The sequence below is a fragment of the Rhinoraja longicauda genome, chromosome 4, assembly GCF_053455715.1.
Source record: "Rhinoraja longicauda isolate Sanriku21f chromosome 4, sRhiLon1.1, whole genome shotgun sequence".
Lineage (NCBI taxonomy): Eukaryota > Metazoa > Chordata > Chondrichthyes > Rajiformes > Arhynchobatidae > Rhinoraja > Rhinoraja longicauda.
Genome location: NC_135956.1, coordinates 23377775 through 23404468, shown reverse-complemented (window position 1 = coordinate 23404468; position 26694 = coordinate 23377775). Strand labels below are relative to the sequence as shown.

The following is a 26694-nucleotide window of genomic DNA, read 5'->3' as shown; positions in this document are numbered from 1 at the left end:
TGATTGTAGTGGGGGGGGGGGGGGGGGGAAGCTATAAGAGAGTAGGGAGGGAAAGGACAAATCATGGCAGATAATAGGTGAATGCAGGTGAAGGGGGAGTGAAAATAAACTTAATTTATTGTTTTTTTTGTTAGGGAAATCAGAAGAATGAGATTCTAGCAAATCGCTTGCTGGAATTTCTGATGAAGAATTGCTTTCATGAGAAGAGGGCAGTGTTCAGGCACAACCTGGAAATCATTAAGACAGTGGTGGAATGCTGGAAGGATTGCCTGACTATTCCTTACAGGTGAGCAGTGGATTCTACAAGTGAATATCCTAATTGCATGGACGTGGACCACAAAGAGGGGCAGCGCAGTGGCATAACGGTAGAGCTGCCTGCTGCCTCACAGCTCTGGCGTCCCGGGTTTGATCCTGACCTGGCCTTTTAGGACTGAGATGAAAAACTTTTTCACCCAGATAGTTGTGAATCTGTGGCATGCTCTGCAACAGAAGGCAGTGGAGGCCAATTTGCTGGATGTTTTCAAGAGACAGTTAGATTTAGCTCTCAGGGCTAACGGAATCAAGGGATATGGAGAAAAAGCAGGAACGGGGTACTGATTTTGGATGATCAGCCATGATCATATTGAATGGCGGTGCTGGCTCGAAGGGCCAAATGGCCTACTCCCGCACCTATTTTCTATGTTTCTATGACCTCTGGACTGTCTGTAGGATTCCATCAATGCCCAAATATCTGCAGGTTAACCAGTTAATTTGGCACTCTAAATTGCATGGTGTATATAGGTAGGTGGTAGAATCTGGAAGGAAATAATAGGCATAAAGGGAGAATAAAATAGGATCAGTGTAATGGTTGCTTGATGGTTGGCGCAGATGATATTTTTCCATGAGGATTGGACTGTAAGAATAAAACCAACTGGTCTAATCCCTCCATGGCCATGGGCAATAATGAAACAAGCATGGAACCTGTAGAAATATTACAGCATGACGTTGTGATTGATTTTTGAATTAACAACTTGAAAAGAACTTACATTTGCATTGTGTCTTTTACAATCTTGAGATGTTGCAATTAGCTTTATAGCCAGTTAGAAGCTTCTGAAAATGTAGAAAATATAGGATTGAATTTGCACTAAGCAATGCAGCACTTTCTCAAGAACATTTACCTAAATTTTAAGCTTAAAATTTGGGATTGGCATTTGAACCCACAACACGCCGATGAAATGGTGTAGCAATTAGCTACAGTTGATGGTATCATATATGGCTATCCCTATGTTACGAATGCCCGACTTACGGACACCCATATATGTGAATGAGCTCCCATGATATTATTAAATTTGAAAGTCCGACTTAAGTTTGTTCCTATTAAAAGCAGAACCTGTTTCCTCTCTCTCCATTTTCTTTCGTATTAGTCTTAGGTGCTTTAGATGCCAGTCACTACAATGTTTTGGAAGTGTGGTGACCATTTTGAATGCTTTTGTGTATGTTCTGACTTGTGGACAAAATCAACACTGTAAAAAAGGAAATGTAATAAAAAGAAACCACAGAAGCTGGTTTATACCAAAGATAGACACAAAATACTGGAGTAACTCAGCAAGTCAGGCAGCAAATCTGGTGAAACTGAAGAGGTGACACGGGTTGGGACTCTGTAAGTAAAAAACCTGTATGTTACCCTGGGATGGCCCGAAAAAGAAAAAAGAAAAGTTAGAAAACTTGAAAGATTTTTATAGGATAAGATTTTTTTTTAATTCTGAGGTACATAATGTAAAGTACGGTATTGTAGCAGATGATACGTATTTATGGACAGGTAAAGTGTTTGGTAATGTATATTTTATCTTAACATCTAAAATTGTTAATATATTTTGTGCAGTTTGATCTATGATCGATTTGCTGGAAAGGATTCGAATTCCAAAGACAACTCTGTCGGCATCCAGTTGCTTGGCATTGTTCTTGCCAATAATTTCCCCCCACACGATCCAAAATGTGAAATTGACAGTGACAGGTAGGCTGAAAAATAATTTGTCAAATTAGGAAATATTTAAGCTTTTGTGACTGATACAAAATAGTAATCAACATAATGAAAAGCATTTTGTTGTAACAGAAACCATGCTTCATGATGGACTTTGTATATATGGTAAATATTTGTTCAGAAAGCGACAACACATTAATAAGTTTAGCACATTTAAATAAAGTGCAAATCCCACAGCAACATTTAATCAAACTGAATGTCCAAAATCATTTTTGAACTGTGCAAGCGGAATGTCAACTATCTATCGGATCTATTTATACTGCTAATTTTGATGTTATATTCTTTAGATCACAATTATTGGAGGAAGTACTGGAAGTTTGTTAATTATAAATTTAAAGCTACATATTTAGACGTATACATTTAGTTACCGATATTTGAGCCCTGAAATATTTCTTAGTTAAAAATTGGAACATGGATGTATTTCTGAGTTTTATTAACCTAGCAGAATTACAGGAGGGATCAGATTTGACTCTTAAGCTATTGAAAACAAACACCTGCTTGCATTTTGTTCAGAATTTAATTTTGTTTACCTAATATCAGTTAGAATGGCACTGTCAACCCAGCCTTTTTATTTGAATAAAAATTCTTTCAATGCAGCAAAATATTCAACATGTCCAAATTTAGTTTCAACCTGGGGGTTTGATGAGAAGCTTGTGAATTCCTTTTTCATGCATTCCAGCTTTTGGGCAATAGAGGTGAAGAGAAATTTTAACTTGGAATTTCACTTTCCATTGTTATATTTTCTCCCTCATGTTTCCTGTAACCTTACAACTTCAATCCCAGAACCGTCGATACTCTGATTACCCTGTCCTCCAATCATACCCGAGCCTCTCCATGGCATTTCCCTGGGTGTTTACCAAAAGTCATAAAGCTAATCTAACCCGATCACTGGAAACTAGGCAGGCTTGTGTCAGCTTCTGGTTTTATCTCCTGTCCAGATTTAGTCTTGATTTACTTTACTACCTTTTAGAAACATAGAAACATAGAAAATAGGTGCAGGAGTAGGCCATTCGGCCCTTCGAGCCTGCACCGCCATTCAATATGATCATGGCTGATCATCCAACTCAGTATCCCGTACCTGCCTTCTCTCCATAACACCTGATCCCTTTAGCCACAAGGGCCACATCTAACTCCCTCTTAAATATAGCCAATGAACTGGCCTCCACTACCTTCTGTGGCAGAGAATTCCACAGATTCACCACTCTGTGTGAAAAAAAACTTTCTCATCTCGGTCCTAAAAGACTTCCCCCTTATCCTTAAACTGTGACCCCTTGTTCTGGACTTCCCCAACATCGGGAACAATCTTCCTGCATCTAGCCTGTCCAACCCCTTAAGAATTTTGTAAGTTTCTATAAGATCCCCCCTCAATCTTCTAAATTCCAGCGAGTACAAGCCGAGTCTATCCAGTCTTTCTTCATATGAAAGTCCTGCCATCCCAGGAATCAATCTGGTGAACCTTCTCTGTACTCCCTCTATGGCAAGAATGTCTTTCCTCAGATTAGGAGACCAAAACTGTACGCAATACTCCAGGTGTGGTCTCACCAATGCCCTGTACAACTGCAGCAGAACCTCCCTGCTCCTATACTCAAATCCCCTCGCTATGAATGCCAACATACCATTCGCTTTCTTCACTGCCTGCTGCACCTGCATGCCTACTTTCAATGACTGGTGTACCACGACACTCAGGTCTCGTTGCATCTCCCCTTCTCCTAATCGGCCACCATTCAGGTAATAGTCTGCTTTCCTGTTCTTGCCACCAAAGTGGATAACCTCACATTTATCCACATTATACTGCATCTGCCATGCCTTTGCCCACTCACCTAACCTATCCGTCATGTTGCAGCCTCCCAGCATCCTCCTCACAACTAACACTGCCCCCCAGCTTTGTGTCATCCGTAAACTTGGAGATGTTGCATTCAATTCCCTCGTCCAAATCATTAATATATATTGTAAATAGCTGGGGTCCCAGCATTGAGCCTTGCGGTACCCCACTAGTCACTGCCTGCCATTCTGAAAAGGACCCATTTATTCCTACTCTTTGCTTCCTGTCTGCCAGCCAGTTCTCTATCCACATCAATACTGAACCCACAATACCGTGTGCTTTAAGTTTGCATACTAATCTCTTATGTGGGACCTTATCGAAAGCCTTCTGGAAGTCCAGATATAACACATCCACTGGTTCTCCCTTATCCACTCTACTAGTTACATCCTCGAAAAATTCTATAAGATTCGTCAGACATGATTTACCTTTCATAAATCCATGCTGACTTTGTCCAATGATTTCATCACTTTCCAAATGTGCTGCTATCCCATCTTTAATAACTGACTCTAGCATTTTCCCCACTACCGATGTTAGACTAACTGGTCTGTAATTCCCCGTTTTCTCTCTCCCTCCCTTTTTGAAAAGTGGGGTTACATTAGCTACCCTCCAATCCTCAGGAACTGCTCCAGAATCCAAAGAGTTTTGAAAAATTATCACTAATGCATCCACTATTTCTGGGGCTACCTCCTTAAGCACTCTGGGATGCAGCCTATCTGGCCCTGGGGATTTATCGGCCTTTAATCCATTCAATTTACCTAACACCACTTCCCGACTAACCTGGATTTCACTCAGTTCCTCCATCTCATTTGACCCCCGGTCCCCTGCTATTTCCGGCAGATTATTTATGTCTTCCTTAGTGAAGACAGAACCAAAGTAGTTATTCAATTGGTCTGCCATGTCCTTGTTCCCCATGATCAATTCACCTGTTTCTGACTGCAAGGGACCTACATTTGTTTTAACTAATCTTTTTCTCTTCACGTATCTATAAAAGCTTTTGCAGTCAGTTTTTATGTTCCCTGCCAGTTTTCTTTCATAATCTATTTTCCCTTTCCTAATTAAGCCCTTTGTCCTCCTCTGCTGGACTCTGAATTTCTCCCAGTCCTCTGGTAGGCTGCTTTTTCTTGCTAATTTGTACGCTTCATCTTTTCATATCATATCATATCATATACATACAGCCGGAAACAGGCCTTTTCGGCCCTCCAAGTCCGTGCCGCCCAGTGATCCCCGTACATTAACACTATCCTACACCCACTAGGGACAATTTTTACATTTACCCAGCCAATTAACCTACATAGGAATGGAGTGAGGTGGAGGATAAATACGTGGCTGAGGAACTGGTGCAGGGAGCAGGGTTTCAAGTTTCTGGATCATTGGGACCTCTTCTGGGGGAAGTATGACCTGTACAAAAAGGACGGGTTGCATCTGAACCCGAGGGGAACCAATATCCTGGCAGGGAGATTTGCTAAAATAACTGCGGAGACTTTAAACTAGTACGGTTGGGGGGAGGGACTCAAACACAGATAGCTAATAGGCAGTGTGTGAGGCAGGAGGCAGAAAAGGGAAACACTCAGACCCAATATGTAGGAGAGAAAGAAGGGAAAAGAAATAAACTGAGAATAAGAAATGATGGGTCCCTTAAATGTGTATATTTTAATGCTAGGAGCATTGTAAGAAAGGTGGATGAGCTTAGAGCCTGGATTGACATCTGGAAGTATGATGTTGTGGCGATCAGTGAAACATGGTTGCAGGAGGGTTGCGATTGGCAATTAAATATTCCAGGATTTCATTGTTTCAGATGTGATAGAATCGGAGGGGCAAGAGGTGGGGGTGTTGCATTGCTTGTCAGGGAGGATATCACAGCAGTGCTTTGGCAGGACAGACTAGAAGGCTCGATTAAGGAGGCTGTTTGGGTGGAACTCAGAAATGAGAAAGGTTTAGCAACACTTATAGGGGTGTATTATAGACCGCCAAATAGGGAACGAGAATTGGAAGAGCAAATATGTAAGGAGATAGCAGATATTAGTAGTAAGCACAGAGTGGTGATTGTGGGTGATTTCAATTTTCCGTATATAGACTGGGAATCACATTCTGTTAAAGGGCTGGATGGTTTGGAGTTTGTAAAATGTGTGCAGGATAGTTTTTTGCAGCAATACGTAGAGGTGCCTACCAGAGAAGGGGCAGTGTTGGACCTCCTGTTAGGAAATGAGATGGGTCAGGTGACGGAGGTATGTGTTGAGGAGCACTTTGGGTCTAGTGATCATAATGCCATTAGTTTCAATATCATTATGGAGAAGGTCAAATCTGGACCAAGGGTTGAGATTTTGGATTGGAGAAAGGCTAATTTTGAGGAGATGAGAAAGGATTTAAAAGGAGTGAAATGGAAATTGTTGTTTTATGAAAAGGATATAATAGAGAAATGGAGGATATTTAAAGGTGAAATTTTGAGAGTACAGAGTCTTTATGTCCCTGTTCGGTGGAAAGGAAAGAATAATAATTTGAAAGAGCCGTGGTTTTCCAGGGAAATTGGACACTTGGTTCGGAAAAAGAGGGAGATATACAATAAATATAAGCGGCAGGGAGTAAATGAGGTTCTTGAGGAATATAAAGAATGTAAAAGGAATCTTAAAAAGGAAATTAGAAAAGCGAAAAAAAGATATGAGGCTGCTTTGGCAAGTAATGTAAAAGTAAACCCCAAGGGGTTCTACAGATATGTCAATAGCAAAAGGATAGTGAGGGATAAAATTGGTCCATTAGAGAGTCAGAGTGGACAGCTATGTGCTGAGCCGGAAGAAATGGGGGAGATATTAAACAATTTCTTTTCTTCGGTATTTACCGAGGAGAAGGATATTGAATTATGTGAGGTAAGCGAAACAAGTAGAGTAGTGATGGAAATTAGGAGGATTAAAGAAGAGGAGGTACGGACACTTTTGAAGAATATAAAAGTGGATAAGTCTCCAGGTCCTGATAGGATATTCCCTAGGACATTGAGGGAAGTTAGTGCAGAAATAGCAGGGGCTATGACGGAAATATTTCAAACGTCATTAGAAACAGGGATGGTGCCGGAAGATTGGCGCATTGCGCATGTTGTGCCTTTGTTTAAAAAAGGTTCTAAAAGTAAACCTAGCAATTATAGACCTATTAGTTTGACGTCTGTGGTGGGAAAATTAATGGAAAAGATACTTAGGGACAATATATATAATTATTTGGATAATCAAGGCCTGATTAGAAACAGTCAACATGGATTTGTGCCTGGAAGGTCATGTTTGACTAATCTTCTTGAATTTTTTGAAGAGGTTACCAGGGAAATTGATAAGGGCAAGGCTGTGGATGTTGTCTATATGGACTTCAGTAAGGCATTTGACAAGGTTCCACATGGAAGGTTGATTAAGAAGGTTAAATCGTTGGGTATTAATAGTGAGGTTGCAAGATGGATTCAACAATGGCTGAATGGGAGATACCAGAGGGTAACGGTTGACAATTGTATGTCAGGTTGGAGGCCAGTGTCTAGTGGAGTGCCCCAAGGATCTGTGTTGGGTCCACTGTTGTTTGTCATTTACATTAATGATCTGGATGATGGTGTGGCAAATTGGATTAGTAAATATGCAGATGATACTAAGATAGGTGGAGTAGTTGATAGTGAGGTAGATTTTCAAAGTCTACAGAGAGACTTGGGCCTTTTGGAAGGGTGGGCTGAAAGATGGCAGATGGAGTTTAATGCTGATAAGTGTGAGGTGCTGCATTTTGGTAGGACAAATCAAAATAGGACGTACAGGGTAAATGGTAGGGAATTGAGGAATGCAGTGGAACAGAGGGATCTGGGAATAACTGTGCATTGTTCCCTGAAGGTGGAATCTCATGTGGATAGGGTGGTGAAGAAGGCGTTTGGTATGCTTGCCTTTATAAATCAGAGCATCGAGTATAGAAGTTGGGATGTAATGTTGAAATTGTACAGGGCATTGGTGAGGCCGAATCTCGAGTATGGTGTGCAGTTCTGGTCGCCAAATTATAGGAAGGATGTCGACAAAATGGAGAGGGTACAGAGGAGATTTACTAGAATGTTGCCTGGGTTTCAGCACTTAGGCTACAGAGAGAGGTTGAACAGGTTGGGTCTTTATTCTTTGGAGCGTAGAAGGTTGAGGGGGGACTTGATAGAGGTTTTTAAAATTTTGAGAGGGACGGACAGAGTTGACGTGGGTAGGCTTTTCCCTTTGAGAGTGGGGAAGATTCCAACAAGGGGACATAGCTTCAGAATTGAGGGACAAAGGTTTAGGGGTAACATGAGGGGGAACTTCTTTACTCAGAGGGTTGTGGCTGTATGGAATGGGCTTCCGGTGGAAGTGGTGGAGGCTGGCTCGATTTTATTATTTAAGAGTAAATTGGATAGGTATATGGATAGGAGGGGATTGGAGGGTTATGGTCTGAGTGCAGGTAGATGAGACTAGGTCAGGGAGAATGGTCGGCGTGGACTGGTAGGGCCGGACAGGCCTGTTTCCATGCTGTAGTTGTTATATGTTATATGTTACATACCTGTACGTCTTTGGAGTGTGGGAGGAAACCGAAGATCTCGGAGTAAACCCACGCAGGTCACGGGGAGAACGTACAAACTCCTTACAGTGCAGCACCCGTAGTCAGGATCGAACCTGAGTCTCCGGCGCTGCATTCGCTGTAAAGCAGCAACTCTACCGCTGCGCTACCGTGCCGCCCTTGTTCTGATACTATCCCTAACCTCCCTTGTTAGCCACTGATGCACTACCTTCCCTGATTTATTCTTTTGCCAAACTGGGATGAACAAATGTTGTAGTTCATCCATGCAGTCTTTAAATGCCTTCCATTGCATATCCACCGTCAACCCTTTAAGAATCAATTGCCAGTCTATCTTGGCCAATTCACGTCTCATGCCCTCAAAGTTACCTTTCCTTAAGTTCAGAACCGTTGTTTCTGAATTAACTAAGTCACTCTCCATCCTAATGAAGAACAACCATATTATGGTCACTCTTGCCCAAGGGGCCACGCACATCAAGACTGCTAACTAACCCTTCCTCATTACTTAATACCCAGTCTAGAATAGCCTGCTCTCTCGTTGGTTCCTCTACATGTTGGCTTAGAAAACTATCTCGTATACATTCCAAGAAATCCTCTTCCTTAGCACCTCTGCTAATTTGATTCACCCAATCTATATGTAGATTAAAGTCACCCATTATAACTGTTTTACCTTTGTTGCACGCATTTCTAATTTCCTGTTTGATGCCATCCCCAACTCTACTACTACTGTTAGGTGGCCTGTACGCAACTCCCACTAGCGTTTTCTGCCCCTTAGTGTTTCGCAGCTCTACCCATATCGATTCCACATCCTCCAAGCTAATGTCCTTCCTTTCTATTGCGTTAATCTCCTCTCTAACCAGCAACGCTACCCCACCTCCTTTTCCTTTCTGTCTATCCCTCCTGAATATTGAATATCCCTGGATGTTCAGCTCCCAGCCTTGGTCACCCTGGAGCCATGTCTCCGTAATCCCAACAATATCATATTTATTAATAACTATCTGCACATTCAACTCATCCACCTTATTCCGAATGCTCCTTGCATTGAGACACAAAGCCTTCAGGCTTGTTTTTACAACACTCTTACCCCTTATACAATTATGTTGAAAAGTGGCCCTTTTTGATTTTTGCCCTGGATTTGTCTACCTGCCACTTTTACTTTTCACCTTGCTACCTATTGCTTCTACCCTCATTTTGCACCCCTCTGTCTCTCTGCTCATGCTCCCATCCCCCTGCCACATTAGTTTAAATCCTCCCCGACAGCACTAGCAAACACTCCCCCAAGGACATTGGTTCCATTCCAGCTCAGGTGCAGACCGTCCTGTTTGTACTGGTCCCACCTCTCCAAGAACTGATTCCAATGTCCTAGAAATTTTCTGGTGATTTGGATTACAATTACCCTTAATTATGTTCAGAGGTTTAATTCTTTACAACAGAATGGAAACAAATGTTTTCATATATTCTGCACTGTTCTGTCTTGACCATGGGCATATTTTAATCGTATGAAGGAACTTCATCTGCCATGGCAGAAAGCCTGTGACTGGTGGTGTACCTCAGGAATCAATGCTGAGCCTACTACTGATTGACATTTACATCATTAGAATTAGCAAGCATATTTCATAAGTTTGAGGATGATACTCAAGTAGGTGGTATCGTAGACAGTGAAAATTTATCAAAAATTACAGCAGGATCTTGATTAGCTGGGCAAGTGAGTTGAAGAATGGCTAATGGAGTTCAATGTTGAATTTTGGGAGGTCAGCCCAGGGCAGGATCTTCCTGTGAACGGCAGGGCCTTGGGCACTATTGTAGAGCAGAGGGATCTAGGAGTATAGTTACATGGTTCCATGAAAGTGCTGTCACACTGGTGACAGGGTGGTAAAGAAGGCTTTTGGTACATTGCCTTTTATCATTCGGGTATTGAGTATAGAAGTTGGGGTGTATGTTACAATTGTACAAGACTTTGGTGATGCCGCATTTGGAGTATTGTGTTCAGTTTTTATCACCCTGCTACAGGAAGGCCATCATTAAGATGGAAAGAGTGTAGATAAGATTTATGAGGATGTTGTCAAGACATGCAGACCTGAACTTATAGGAAAAGATTGGGCAGGCTAGGACTTTAATCCTTGGAGTGCAAGTGGCAAAAGGTTGATCTTGCAGAGGTGTATAAAATCATGAGGGGGTTTGAGTGTGTGAAGGTGGAGTCTTTTACCGAAGGTAGGGGAATCAAGAACTAGAGGACATAAGGTGAAAGGGGAAAGATTTAATAAGAACCTGAGGGGTAACGTTTTCACTCAGAGGGTGGTAGATAAATGAAACAAGTTGCCAACGGAGCACGTTTTGAGGCAGGTACAGTAACAACAATTTAAAGACACTTGGACAGGTGCATGGATAGGAAAGGTTTAGAGAGATGCAGACGAAATGCGGGCAAATGGGACTAGGTTAGATTGGGCATCTTAGTCGGCATGGACGAATTGGCCAGAAGGGCCTGTTTCTGTGCTATGTGACTCAGACTATGACCTGGTGACTACTTCAGCGCTCTTTCTAAAATAAGTGAACGTTGTTGTTTATAAATAACATGCTTTAGAAATGCAAGGAAAGTTTTTCTGTTGATCAGTATGTATATTTTTTCTTCTGTGTTGTATTGAATATCAACAGATTGCATTTCACCACTGTAAAACATATTCTAGCTGATGTTTCAAGTATAACTTTACCTTCTGTTAGATATTTCCAGAGACTGGTAAAGAACCTTTCCTTCACAAGATACAAAGAGGTGTATGCAGCAGCTGCTGAAGTCCTTGGCCTTGTTCTCCAGTACTTATCAGACAAAGTAAGCACCTTGTGTTCAAATAATGAGTAAAACTGACTTGTTTTTGATGAATATTATTTGAGGATAGTGTCTTTGTTAGTTCAGTGGGTGACGATGGGAACATTAGATGTGGATGTTCAGTGAGGTGAATCATTATTAAGCATGACAGTTAACATTAAATAAACAAAATGGAAAAGCTGGAAATACTGAGCAGGTTAGTTGTAGAAGAAATAGTGTTGAAGACACAAGGAACTGCAAATGCTGGAATCCTCTTTCCTCTCCCGGCACCACCTTCCGCTAAAAGTCAGTAAGTCGGTTAACCAGTTCCACAATTCCCAACGATGGATTCCTCTTGGGATCCCTGGCCAACAATCAGTCACTCAGGGAACCTCCCTGCCTGAGGTCATTCTTTGATGGGCCTGATTTCTCCTGGTCTTTTCCTGCTTCTGTCCACCCCCCCCCCATCTCCCCCACAATCAGACTGAAGAAGGATCCCAACCCGAAATGTCACCTATCCGTTTTCTCCAGAGATGCTCCTTGACCAGCTGAGTTACTCCAGCATTTTGTGTCTATCGTTGAGAAAAAAATCTAGTTGGACAGGTGTGTGGGCAGAGACCGTTTTGGGGGAGGGTTGAGTTAGCTGAAATGGGAAAATTCAATGTTCACACCTTTGGGTTGTCAGTTACCCATGCAGAATGTGAGATCACCTACTAGCCTGAGTCCAACTCATCTTCCCCTGCCTGGTTCCCTTTGCCCATCATTTCTTTCCCATCACATTCCACCTTTCACCTACCAGCCTCTGCCCCATCCCCTTTTGCATTACTATATGCCGGCGGTTTTTCCTGTACCCTCACAATCTGAAACATTGATTTACATATTTTACTTCCACAGATGTCACTTTACCCACTTAGGTTTTTGCAGCATTCTCGTTTTGTTCTGGATTCCAGCAACTAAAGTCTCTTTTGTCTTCTGATAAATCATAAATGCACAAGTGTAGTTCATAACTTAACATCATACTGATGAGTACCTGGAAATTTGGAACACAGACCCTCTTATTATTATTTTAATCATCCACAGCTCTTTCTGGCTTATTATATTGAAGATGATATTGGGGTTAATGAAAAATAAAATGCTCTGGCCAGCAGTAACTCTCCTAATGGATTAACGCACTAGAAGGTTTGAAGGGGGCAGCTCTTTCAAAAGTGGTCAGATTTCTGCAGACAGTCACACAGATAAATCTGTTGTCAGGATTTTAGGAGCTTTTAGTAATCCTCTTTGAAATGGGGAGTCAAATCAACTGAAAAAAGGCCAGATAGTCTTTCTATCCCATCCAGATATTTATCTGCAGAACATTGTTGTTCTATTCCTTATTCTAGAAGAACATTGCAACTCTTTTATTATTTTCCTCGACCATCCGTTGGTTAAAAATCTTGCTGGAATTCAATATTCAGCAATTTAGTGCCATATTTTCATTTTCCAGAAAATTGATATTCCCATTCACGATACAATTGTTAAGGAATTACAGAAACTTCAGTGCACAGAAGAGGACAAGTTTATTGTGTGTTTGAGTAAGATTGCCAAGCATTTCCCTCCATTTGCTGACAGGTAACGTTTAACATTTTCGTAACTTATGAATGTGATGGTACAATTCGTACTTTTATGTTTTAAAAGATGCAGTGTGGCAAACTAATTGTAAACAGTTTTATTTAACTGTATATTGCATAAATAGAATTTACATCAGTGTTAGTGGTTGGAGGACTCGAGCTAATTTAACCAGTTTGAATTTAGGTGCCATATTCCCATTTTTCTTCCAAGATTTGAAACTACCTCATAGAGTGGAATGGATTAGTTAAGACTACAGAGACATGGAGTCTTTACATTTGTTACTTTTGAGCATATTGGACGAATGCACATATTGGGGCTTCACAATGGAGCAGCGGTAGAGTTGTCGCTTTACAGCGCCAGAGATCCGGGCCCCATCCTGACTAGGGGTACTGTCTCTACGGAGTTCGTACATTTTCCCTGTGACCGCGTGGGTTTTCTCCGGGTGCTACGGTATCCTCCCACATTCCAAAGAAGTGCAGGTTTGTAGGTTAATTGCCTTCTGTAAATTGTCCCAAGTGTGTAGGGTAGAAATTGTGCATGGTGATTGCTGGTCAGCAAGGACTCGGTGAACTGACAGGCCTGTTTCCATATCTGTAAAACTAAAACTAAAATATTATGTCCATAAAATGGAAAATGTGCAAGATTGTACAATCTGGTGTCTGAAAGCATGTAGTGAGGAAAAATCCAGGACCCGAAACCTTCACTCTGTTTCTGCCTTCACAGGTGCTGTACGGCCTATCGAATATTCACAATATTTTCTCTTTTGTTTTATTGTAAAGTATGTCCAGGCCTGTAAAAGTGCTGTGACCATTGCATAATGTCACCTTTTACCTCTCCCCTTATCATCACTTTTTACCTTAACTTCAATGTCAGAGCATCCGATGTAAACAGCAATCTGGAGAAAACTACAGTACTTAGCAGATCAGGCAGGATCTCGGGAGAGAGAATCAGAGTCACTGTTTTGGTTCACAGAAAAGGGTTAAGTTAGAGACAAACAAGTTTTAAAATGCCATGAAGGGATAAGAGATTATTGTTTAAAATAATGTCTTTTTAGTAGCATGTTTGTACAGAAGCTGCAATCAGGTTGTGCTATGTTATATTACGTTTCATAACCTTCGTGATAGGTGGTCCTCATTTTGTATACATTGTTTATAAATAATTTGTTCTAATACCCAAGTTCCTCAAGTGTTTTATGTGATTTTACATTCAAGGTTTCTGACTACAGTATTTTTCCTATTACCAAAGTTGTATGGTGTACTAAAAACACACTGCCTGGAAGTGGTGATGTATCGGGCAGAGGAAATTCCTGATGCTTACCTGCAGTTAAAGAGCAAAGATTTTGCACAGATCCTGGCACATCGGTGAGCTGATAGCTATATATTTTATGTCTTGAGAATCACCGGTTTTATAAGCTGTTTTTAAAATCAATTAAATCTTTTCCCTCTGGCTTAACACAAGAGCACTTGAGTTGAGTTTAGTCTATTGACATGTTTACTGAGGTACAGTGAAAAGCTTTTGTTGCGTGCTAACCAGTCAGCGGAAAGAGAATATGTGATTACAATTGAGCCATCCACAGTGTACAGAGACTTGATAAAGGGAATAATGTTCAGTGTAAGATAAAGCCAAAGTCCGATCAATAGCCGAGGGTTTCCAATGAGGTAGATAGTGGTTTGGTAATTCGCTCCTATTTCATGTTCGCTGGCCTTGTGCTGGTGTTTTTCCTGGATAGTTAACCTGCTCTGTGTATTCCCCAATGCTTGTGTTGAACTAGTGTTCAGAGTTACCCCAGTAACTCCAATTCATTCCTTCTGCTAGAAGTGGTGTCCTGTGCCACTTCACATTTTATCTAAGTGGTGGGATCACCAGTGGAATGAACATACTACATTTGTTACAGAGATGTTTTACTGTAAAACTTTCTGTACATCTTTTAAAATGACTAGAGTTTGTAGATGTACATGACATCAGTTTTAAATCTATGCAACCAATGTAATTAATGCACTGTTTTCAACATAAAATTGTGAGGCTAAACTCACCATAATAATCACTGCTGATGCAGATATCTTGGAAACCAAAACTCTTACTATTTTTTTTAAACTCCTTGCTTACTTTTGCTTAAAGTTTATTAGTGGTCAGATACTGAATACAAAATGCATTCCCATAACTGCAAGTAAACCTTAATCAAACACAAAATGTTATCTTCCTTACAAGTAAACATTTTTTTTTCTTAAAATACACATTCAATATTGAAAAATTATTGATAACATACTTTTTTTTTAAAAGCACTTTGGTACCTCAACAAGTGAAAATGTTTCTTTCCAGAAAAGCTGTCATCTGAAATGTTCTTTGGATGCCAAATTCTTGATTTATAGTGACCACAGAGTCTATATTCGCAACATGTCACTCTGGTGCCTTATAGCTGAATAGTTAGTTCATTATCCTTGATGAAAGCGAGTCATCCAAAACACACACACCCTAGATTTGGTCCTTCAGTCTGTTCTACGATTGTTGATCTCATTCATAGACATGATTGGGACCACTACACCCTTGCCTGGAAAAGTGAGGTTGGAACTTAACCCAGATATTTGGATGTGATTATTACCCAATGATCATGTGTAGACATTGGTTTATGACGAATGTGGGCTCAGACATATCCCAGATGCTGATTAGTCTGCTGATTTAGCTGACATCATAAGGCATTAGAAGTATTCACAAGGCATTGTTAAACTCTGTTTATCTTTCTTACTAAGGGATGAAGAACGGCAGAAAGTTTCTTTGGATATTTTGTACAAGATTATAGCCAAACTGAAGCCGGTGGAACTGAAAGAACTGCTGGGCTCAGTGACAGCATTCATTTCCCACCCATCTCCCATTTGCCGAGAGAGGATGTACGATGTTCTGATGTGGATACATGACAATTACAGGTATGTAGTAATAACAAAATCACTTCAACCAGGAAAAGGTAGATAGTTACATCTGAATAATCCACTTTTACAGCAACACTTCTCCAAGAGTTATTATGTGTCTATAACTGATTGACAAAAGCATTTTAAGGTACATTTAAGATTTGTTGAAGTTTTAACTTGGTTTTACTTTTATAATTCTTGATTTTGTATTGTTATGGATATTTTATCAGAAGCATCTCAAACTCATGAAGGCTTTTGAAATGATGAGATTATTCATCAATTCATTTAATATATCAAAGAGTACATAAATATATTTAAAATACAGTTTTAAACCAAAACCACCATACCTAATGGTTTTTATTTAGATAAGTAAACGATTCTGAGTTTGTATCAACAATAAATCTATAATGGAGGATTACAATATGTCGATTGTTTTTATGTGCAACAGCCAGTGTAAATTTAGAAGAAAATGTTGCTTGTAAAAGCTCCTGAAAAACTTTGAGATTTTATAAATAAAGTAAAGCTCCGCATAATATACTTCATTTGGACTATCAGCGAGGTCACATGATAAAAACATTAAAAAAAAATTAAAACAAAGGTCAAATTATTGGACTAAACACGAGGTTGGTATGTGCTTTTGAGAGGGAGAGATGTTGGAAAGGATTGAGATCACTGCTTGGAAGATATTTCTAATCTATGCATCTACAAACAATAATTGGTAATGTTGTGATTTTGGTAATAGCCTAAGAATCTGAAGTCACTGACTGCCATGAAATCTAACATGGCAGCAGTGACTGAATATGAATTATTATGCACAATAGGAATAAATCGATGGTCATGAAACTAGGAATGTCATAAAATCCCAACTCATGGTCATTTATGCAACCAATCTTGCCATCTTTTGCTATTTGAGATTCTAGGCCTATGACAATACTGTAATTTCCAAGCTGCCTTGTAGAACATCGAGGCAAGCCACAGCATTTTTATGACTTTTACAGAAAGCACAACGACAATATACAGGCAGCTCAACATTGACCCAAGTCCATTCATACACAACAATGACACATTCAACCCAGTCAACTATCTGTGGTGGCACTGCGGTAGAGTTGCTGCCTCATAGCATCAGAGACCCGGGTTCGATCCTGACTACGGGTACGGTCAGTATGGAGTTTGTACGTTCTCCCCATGACCTGTGTGGGTTTTCTCCGGGGAGCTCTGGTTTCCTTCCACACTCTAAAGACGTACAGGTTTGTAGACTCCTGAGATGCTGCCTGACCTGCTGAGTTACTCCAGCATTTTGTGAATAAATACCTTCGATTTGTACCAGCATCTGCAGTTATTTTCTTATACTTTTTAAACAAATCTGGATTTTTTATGAATAGCTAATATAAAATGGAGAATTGCAAATGTAAAGTGGCTTGATATTCCAAACTGCTAACTGAATTGACTAATTCCAGTCAAAGACAGCTGGGACTCTAAGCTTGAGACAGATGTTGGAAACACTAACTAAAAGTAGATTGATTCAAAACATGTATTTCAAAGTTATTAGCTGAGAAAACTCCCTCTTCTACCCCACACCTGCCCCCTGTACTACCTAGATAAGTTTGTTCAACAGAAGGTCAACACGGGAAAGAAAATTCATGAAGTGATTGTGGTTAATTCTCTTTCTCTCTCTTCAGAGATCAAGAGAGTGTGTCTGATCCTGACTCAAAACATATATCCAAGGCTGCAACCGATGCATTACTTCAGGGTCTGACTGATGAAAATCCTGCACTACAGTATGTAACAAATCTTGTTAAAACATTGCTAAGATTGGATCATTTTCATTTGTGTTTTTCTCTGAATATTGTCAGTCAGCGTTGACTACTATGGCAACTACAAGCTGACCTTAGATTATTTCATATTGCCTTTCATTCAGGTTATATTTAAGAAACTTCTGGAGTCATGAAAGTCGACTTCCAGCAGCCACCTTTGAAAGAATGATGGCCATTCTTAAATCTTTGTATTGTAACAAAATAGAGACCGAGTTCCTCAGTATAGCCACCAACGTTCTTCTTGAAATGACAAGCCGCAGCCCTGACTACTCCCGGGATATGTTTGAGTATCCACTCTCTGAATGCAAGTTTCAGGTAAATATAGTATTGTAAGTGCTTAATTAATCTAAAACCTGTATAATTTCAAAGTTCACAGATATACTTTACAAGCTTCTGGAACAGATGTTTATAACTTTTTAAAGTTTGTTTCTTGGATGTAATTGCAGGCAAGGCTTGATTTATTATTCATTCTTTTTTCTTTTGTGTACTGCCAGTCAATTTGAAAAAAAGACAGGAAGTGCAACAGTAAATTAGCGGGTCAGACATCACTTCAGGAGAACATGCATAGGTGACGTTTTGGGTCCTGATTCCTGATTCCTGATTCCTGACTGGAAATGTCACCTATCCATGTTCTCCAGAGGTGCTGAGTTACTTAGCACTTTGTGCCTTTTGTAAACCAGGATCAGCAGTTCCATGTGTCTACAATTTGATCATTCTATCATGATATTATTTGTGAATTTTTAGAGAGTAAGCCTGTTACAATTATTATTCAGCAAGCTTTCTTCTTTTGCAACTGATATTCTTTATATTCATTTCAATACACTCACTGCCCTGCAATCTGTATTTTATTTTCCTTAGGATTATAACATCGATTCAAGTTGGTACCAACGTAGCAGAATTCTTACGCCACTGTTTGTGGAAACTCAAGCTACACACAGCAGTGTTAGAAGCCCAACGCAAGAGGCATCTCTTAGAAGTCAAAGGATAATAGGTGGTCAAATTAGAGCTACCCTAACCCATTATGAATTTACACCAACTCAGAACCCTGGTAAGTGCAAAGCTTTTTGTCCTTTTTGAGTCTGATGACATGGCTTATATTCTGTTTGCACTCTGGTATGGTTGAGGGAATAAGAGTGATAATCTAGAGTAAATTCAAATCCCAACAATTTCAGAATTTGGTTTTTCTGGAAATAAAAAGACAGTTTCAGTAAAAATGCATATGAAGTGCACAAATGCTTGTAGTAAAGCAACTTGCTCATTAACGGGCTGATTCCAGCAATGAGTAGCGCCAGCAATCACTGGTGACCTTGCAGAAAGTTAACAACAAAGATCCAGCACTCATAACCAGATTTCACTTTTCCCGCCATCGATTCTGTTAGCTGTCAACTCGAGGAGATTGCAGGCATTCAGTGGATGTGATACCACCTAGCAGCCAATACATGGGGATAATTTACACAGCAAACCAATACAGTTTTTAAGTAACTTTCAAAAAAATTCACGTCATGTAAAATAGATTGTAATATGCATTGCCAGGAGCTGAAATATCATGACCTTTTTTAAAGGTAAAGCATGGGGTTTTTGAAATATTTATCTGAGGAAATTACAATTTGCACATTAAAGTAGTTTACATGAAAAAAGTTGTTGAGCAATTAAGAAATCAATATGCCTTTAAATAATTGGTATCCTGTTGCGTACATGAGATTCAAATTATTTAGTATTGTATAACATATTAGTGTTTCTTTCTTGAGATCAAATGGTAAATAGTTTTAAGTTATAAAGTCGGAGAAATACAGCAGGGAAATTACCCCTTTGGCCTACCAAATGCCGACCAGCACCTACCCATTTTCACTAATGCGTTGTTAATCCCTTTTATTTATATTCTCCCCACTTTCCTATCAACTCATCTCAGATTGTTCCACGCGCCTTCATATTAACGGCAATTTACACAGATCAATTAACCTACCAACCTGCATGCCTTTGAGATGTGGGAAGGAAACTGAGCACCTGGAAGAAACCCACAAGATCACAAAGAAAACTCTACACAGACAGCACCAGTGATTGGGATTGTACCCAGGTATCTGGCGCTGTGAGGCAGTCACTCTACTGGCTGGGCCACCACCCAATGTCAGCATTCGACATCAAGATTCAGCAGCTGGTCTGCACTGACCATCTGTGTCCATACTCACTGTCTGGTTTATCCCAATACCATCAGGAACCCGTACTTTTAAAAGTGTTAAATGTAGTATTAAATTGCATCTACACCATTCTATCACCCAAATTTAAAACAACAACCCGAATGAATTTCTTGGCATTGGCACTCCTAACAACTGTGTGCTTGGAGGTACAGGATTGAAGCAACCCACACTCGTTTCATTAAAGAACTTCCAGGTATTAGAAAATGGTCAGGAAATAATGTTTATTTAAGAACCATTTAGATCTTGGAATGGGAAAGCTGCTGAACTGGAAGACTAAAGTAAGGCATTTTTTATCCAAACCCATACTGTGACCAGACTTTCAGTCCATTAGGCTGGGCTATTTCCAACCCCAATCTTCACAACAACCATCAGGCTATTGAACACTACAAACTCCAACTAAATTCAATCTACGAATTGCCTGGGTTAGAACTTTGGGCTTTGCTTTATTTTTGCACTCTATTGGTTTTTTTAAAATGTATTGAACGTTTTTTCTTTGTTTATTATATTATCTATTGAGTATTGTGTTCACGACCTGTTGTGCTGCTGCTGCTGCTGCAAGTCAGAATTTCATTGTTCCATTTCAGGACTTGTGACAATAAAAACACTCTTCTCTTGACAAATGCAGTCATTGTGCCACTACAGTATTGTAACTTCGCATAAATCCTGTCACTGCAGTCATTGGTCACTAGGTGGCAGCAACCAAACATATTTAACCATTCCTTCTCTCCAGAGATGCTGCCTGTCCCGCTGAGTTAGTCCAGCTTTTTGTGTCTATCTTCGTCTTATATTTTAACATAAGATAGACACAAAATGTTGGAGTAATTCAGCGGGACAGGCAGCATCTATGGAGAGAAGCAATGGGTGACGTTTCAGGTCGAGACCCTTATCTATGTATCTCCCTCTCTCCTGACATCAGTCTGAAGAAGGGTCTTGACCCAAAACATCACCCATTCCTTCTCTCCATAGATGCTGCCTTTCCCCCTGAGTTACTCCAGCGTAGAGTCATAGAGTGATACAGTGTGGAAACAGGCACAACTTGCCCACACCGGCCAACTAGTCCCACCTACCTGCGCTTGGTCCATATCCCTCCAAACCTGTCCTATCCATGTACCTGTCTAACTGTCTAAACAGTCTGAAGAAGGTCTCGACCTGAAATGTCACCCATTCCTTCTCTCCAAAGATGCTACCTGTCCCACTGAGCTACTCCAGCGTTTTGTGTCTACCTGTCTAACTGTTTCTTAAACTTTGGGATAGACCCAGCCTCAACTACCTCATCTGACAGCTTGTTCCATACACCCACCATCTTTTGTGTGAAAAAGTTACCCCTCAGATTCCTATTAAATCTTTTCCCCTTCACCTTGAACCTTTGTCCTCAGGTCCTAGATTCCCCTGCTCTGGGTATGAGACTGTGCATCTACCCGATCTATTCCTCTCATAGAGTCATAGATTGATACAGTGTGGAAACAGGCCCTTCGGCCAAAAATGTCCCAGCTACCTCAGTCCCACTTGCCTGCGCTTGGTCCATAATCCTCCAAACCTGTCCTATCCATGTACCTGTCCAACTGTTTTTTAAATAATGGAATAGTGCCAGCCTCAACTACCTCCTCTGGCAGCTTGTTCCATACACCCACCACACTCTGTGTGACAAGGTTACCCCTCGGATTCCTATTAAATCTTTTTCCCTTCACCTTGAACCTATGTCCTCTGGTCCTCGATTCTCCTACTCTGGGTAAAAGACTGTGCATCTACCCGATCTATTCCTCTCATGATTTTGTATACCTCTATAAGATCTCCCCTCATCCTCCTACGCTCCATGGAATAGAGACCTAGCCTACTCAACCTCTCCCTATAGCTCCCTCTAGTCCTGGCAATATTCTCGTAAATCTTCTCTGAACCCTTTCAAGCTTGACAATATCTTTCCTATGACATGGTGATAGCTTTCCTATAACATGGTGTTATGCTATTTCCCATAGCATTTTGTGCCTATCTTCGCTTTAAACCAGCATCTGCAGTTCCTTCCTACATATTTTATCATGAATCACTGCACGGGAATCTCAATAAAACGTGTATTTAAAATTACAGCACAAAGTGCTGGAGTAACTCAGCGGGGCAGGCACCATCTGTGGATGGAAATGGGCAGACGATATTTCAGGTTGGGTCACTTCTTAAGACTGATGGAGTCATTGGAAGAAAGCTGGAAAAGAGAGGTGTGGGTGGAGCAAAGTCTGGCAAGTGACAGGTGGATACAGGGGAGGAGGGTGTGAATGGCAGTTGGGTGGAGTGACAAAGGCTAGAGATGAAAAGGAGACAAAGGGGTGTCAGATAAGGAGAGAAGAGGAGTGAAATGTAAAGTGGAAGAAGACGGGGAGGGGAAAGAGAGGAGGGGTAGTGACTCGCCAATGTCCGGTCACTCTCCAACAAGCTGGATGAGGTAAGGCTGTGGATCAACACCCAGCGATCCCTGAAAAACTGCTGCGCGCTGATCTTCACGGAGACGTGGCTCAACGCACTGGTCCCCGACGGGGCTGTGGAGCTAACAAACCGCTCACTACATCGTGCTGATAGAACAAAGGACTCCGGTAAGAGCAAGGGCGGTGGGCTCTGCATCTACATTAACAATGACTGGTGCACCAACCACACTGCAATAGAGAGCTACTGCTCCCCAGACCTGGAGTACTTACTGCTCAAATGTAGGCCGTTCTATCTGCCGCGGGAGTTTACGGTGGTCATCATCATGGCCGTATACATTCCCCCACAGGCTAATGCTAACCTAGCATTAGCACAGCTGCACTCGGCCATCAGTAAGCAGCAGGATGCCCACCCCAACGGTGCCTTCATTGTTGCAGGGGACTTCAATCAGGTCGACCTACGAGCCTCGCTCCACAAATTCCATCAGCATGTGCAGTGCCCTACCAGGGGCTCAAACACACTGGACAAGGTGTACACCAATGTAAAGGACGCCTACAGAGCTCTCCCCTGCCCACCCCTGGGACAATCCGATCACCTCTCACTGTTTCTACTGCCCGCATACAAACCCCTCATCCGCAAGACCAAACCCACAATAAAGACGGTCAAAATATGGCCCGAGAATGCCACCCTACAACTCCAGGACTGCTTTGATCGCACCGACTGGGACCTGTTTGCACAACAGGCCACCTACGGTTCAGAGATAGAGGTAGACTTGGAGGAATACGCATCCACTGTGCTCTCCTACATCAACTGCTGTGTGGAAAATGTCACGGAGGACAAGGTGATAAAGATGTTCCCAAACCGGAAACCCTGGATGAACAAGGAGGTACAGAACCTGCTGAGGGCACGCAACAATGCCTTTAAATCTGGTGACACTTCAGCATACAGTGTTGCCAGATCACACCTAAGCAAAGGTATTAAAAGGGCCAAAGACACCCATAGGCAACGGGTGGAAGACCACTTCAACACCACGGACACCAGAAGCATGTGGCAGGGTGTCAGGGACATCACTGGCTACAAGAGCAGCCCTGCCTGCCCCCACAGCGATATGGCATTGACCAACGAGCTTAACACCTTCTTTGCCCGCTTTGAAACTGGCAAAACCACCTTGAGTGAAAGAACCCCAGCCGAGGCGGTGGGACAGGTCTTGCAACTGAGCACACAGGAGGTACAACGCGCTCTGCAAAGGGTCAACCCACGCAAGGCTGCAGGACCGGATGGTGTTCAAGGAAGGGTACTGAAGGACTGTGCTGAACAGCTGGCTGAGGTATTCACCAAGATCTTTAACCTGTCATTATCTCTGGCTACGGTCCCCAAGTGCCTGAAGTCGGCTATCATAGTTCCGGTGCCGAAAAAAGCAAAGATCTCCAACCTGAACGACTACCGCCCGGTTGCCCTAACGCCGATTGTCATGAAGTGCTTTGAGAGGCTAGTCCTCTCACACATCAAATCCAGCATCCCTGACTCACTGGACCCACATCAATTTGCATACAGGGCAAATAGATCTACAGAGGACGCCATCTCTCTGGCTCTTCACACTGTCCTGACTCACCTAGAGAGACAGGGCACGTACGTGAGGATGCTATTCATAGACTATAGCTCCGCCTTCAACACGGTCATCCCCACCAAGCTCATCACCAAACTCCACCAGCTAGGCCTTAGCTCGTCATTATGTGACTGGATCCTGGACTTCCTGCTGGAACGACCGCAGGCAGTGAGAATGGGCCCGCACCTGTCCTCCACTATCACCCTGAGTACCGGCACACCACAGGGCTGTGTTCTGAGCCCCATGCTCTACTCCCTCTTCACACACGACTGTGTTCCTGCATTCGACACCAACACCATTGTCAAGTTTGCAGATGACACAACGGTGATCGGGCTGATCACCAACGGGGATGAAACAAACTATAGAGCGGAGGTGCAGAACCTGGCGGACTGGTGCTCGGATAACAACCTGTCCCTAAATACCACCAAGACCAAGGAGCTGATCATCAACTTCCATAGGTCACATAACGGGGAATATGCCCCGATCTCTATCAATGGGGTCAGTGTGGAGAGAGTGTCCAGCTTCAAGTTTCTGGGCACTCACATTTTGGAGGATCTAACATGGTCCAATAACACTGCTGCGCTGGTCAAGAAGGCACAACAAAGACTGTTCTACTTAAGAACACTGAAAAAGTCTGGTCTACCCCAACAGCTGCTGAAGACCTTCTACCGCTGCACCATAGAGAGCATCCTAACGCATGGAATCCCTGTGTGGTACCTCAGCTGCACGGAGGCAGAAAGGAAAGCTCTACAGCGGGTAGTCCATAGAGCTCAGAGGGCCATCGGAACACAGCTACCAGACTTGGAGGGCATCTACAACACACGATGCCTCAGAAAAGCCACCAGCATCCACAAAGACTCTTCACACCCCTGCAACAGTCTGTTCGAACTCCTTCCATCGGGCAGACGATACAAGGCCTTCTATGCCCGCACCTCCAGACTCAGGAACAGCTTCATCCCCAGGGCCATAGCTGCTATGAACCGGTCCTGCTGAGCCGGATGGCCACAACGCATAGATCAACTTGCACTTTACCCTGTCCAAAACTGTTACAACTGTTCGTTTCGTTGGGTTGCTGCTGTCTAAATTACCTAAATTAGTGCATCGTATGGGAGGCGCATTCCCAATCTCGTTGTACCCCTGGGTACAATGACAATAAAGATATATTGTATTGTATTGTATTGTATTGTATTATTAGCTGAGTATTCAGAGTTCATACCGCTGGGTTTTAAGTTACCCAAGTGGAATATGAGGTTCTATTCCTTAGATTTGCGTCTGGACAATGGAGGAGGCCCAGGACAGTAAGGTCGATATGGGAAGGGTAAGGGAAGTTAAAATGTAAGCAACTGAAAGATGCAGCAGTCCTTGGTGGACAGACTGCAAGTGTTCGGCAAACCTCTAATTGTCCTGCCCCCTCCCCAATGCGTACACATTTCTCCCACCATCTCCCAATCACCCTCATCTCCAGACTACAAGTCACCTGTTTGTCTTTTAACAACCCATGTCCCTCCCTCTGGCTTTACATTTCACTCCTCCTCTCCTTATCTGACACCCTTTTGTCTCCTTTACATCTCTGGCCTTTGTCACTTATTCCACCCACCTGCCAATCAAATCCATCTCCTGCGTCTCGAACCAAAATATCACCTATCCATGTTCTCCAGGGATGCTGCCTGACCTGCTGAGTTACTCCAGCACTTTATGTCCTTTTTCCCTTTTTAATCATTTGCCAGCTTCTCCCCCCCCCCCACCACCACCACACTCCATCGGGCAATGGATCCCTGTCTCGACAGATCATCATTCTACCTAAGGTGAAGGAAGAAATTGCAGATGCTGGTTTACACCGAAGATAGACATAAAATGCTGGAGTAACTCAGCGGGAAAGGCAGCATCTTTGGATGGAAGGAATGGGTGACATTTCGGGTCAAGACCATTCTTCAGACTGAGAGGGACACACAGAGAAAAGGAAGTGTCAGGTGTGAAAACGAGAAATCAAAGGGGATGCGGTTCAAGGAAATTGTAGAATAGATCATTGTTAGCTAGGAGAAGATACCAATGAAGCATACAGAGAAAAAAATTAATCATGGGGACAGTCAGACTGGTCGGGGAACTAGGAATGGGGTGAGATGGAGAGGAAGGGAAAGCAAGGAACACTTGACGTAAGAGAAGTCAATATTCATACCGCTGGGGTGTAAGCTGCCCAAGTGAAATATGAGACTCGCCGTTCAGTCCGCCTAAACCTACCTGATCTCCCGGTTGCTAAACAACTTAACTCCTCCTCGCAATCCTGCCCTGACCTTTCTGTCCTGGGCATCCTCCACTGTCAAAGTGAGGCCCAGCGTAATCCTTGAACTTTATCTCCTTTGATGTTTTGTTTTCACACCTTACCCTTCCTAATCTCTGTCTCTCCCTCTCCCCTGACTCTCAATCTGAAGAAGGGTCTCGATCTGAAACGTCACCCATTCCTTCTATCCAGAGATGCTGCTTGTCCCTCTGAGTTACTCCAGCATTTTGTGTCTCATCATTGTCCCGAAGCACTGACTATAATGGTTCCCTTGGTTAGTTAAGTGTTAATAAGATTCAAATCCTAATGCCTCATTAACTGAATGACTTTTAATTTAACCCAATGGACTTAATATGCAGGGACTGGTGGGATATGGATCACGTGCAGGCAGATGAAATTAGTTTATCTTGGCATCATGTTTAGTGCAGACATTGTGGGCCGAAGGGCATGTTCTTGTGCTGTACCTTTCTATGTTCTGTGACCCTAATATCTGTTGAAACTTTTACATTTCTAAATTACAAGAAACTCGTAATTTCTTGTCAGACTAAAATTTGTTTTTTGGCGGCACAGTGGCGCAGCGGTAGAGTTGCTGCCTTACAGCGCTTGCAGCGCCTGAGACCCGGGTTCGATCCCAACTACAGATGCTGCCTGTACGGAGTTTTATGTTCTCCCCGTAACCGGCGAGGGTTTCCTCCGG

General features: G+C 42.2%; 1 protein-coding gene across 1 annotated transcript in view; it reads left to right on the top strand.

Annotated features, from left to right (window-relative positions):
* prkdc (protein kinase, DNA-activated, catalytic subunit) overlaps positions 1–26694 on the top strand; it is a 185578-nt gene that overhangs the window by 105367 nt on the left and 53517 nt on the right. Inside the window, exons 50-58 of the mRNA XM_078397370.1 lie at positions 135–286; positions 1862–1993; positions 11103–11208; positions 12668–12792; positions 14004–14153; positions 15540–15713; positions 17375–17473; positions 17614–17824; positions 18368–18557. Of these exons, the coding sequence (XP_078253496.1) occupies positions 135–286; positions 1862–1993; positions 11103–11208; positions 12668–12792; positions 14004–14153; positions 15540–15713; positions 17375–17473; positions 17614–17824; positions 18368–18557 (1339 nt within the window). The remainder of the gene's footprint in view (positions 1–134; positions 287–1861; positions 1994–11102; positions 11209–12667; positions 12793–14003; positions 14154–15539; positions 15714–17374; positions 17474–17613; positions 17825–18367; positions 18558–26694) is intronic.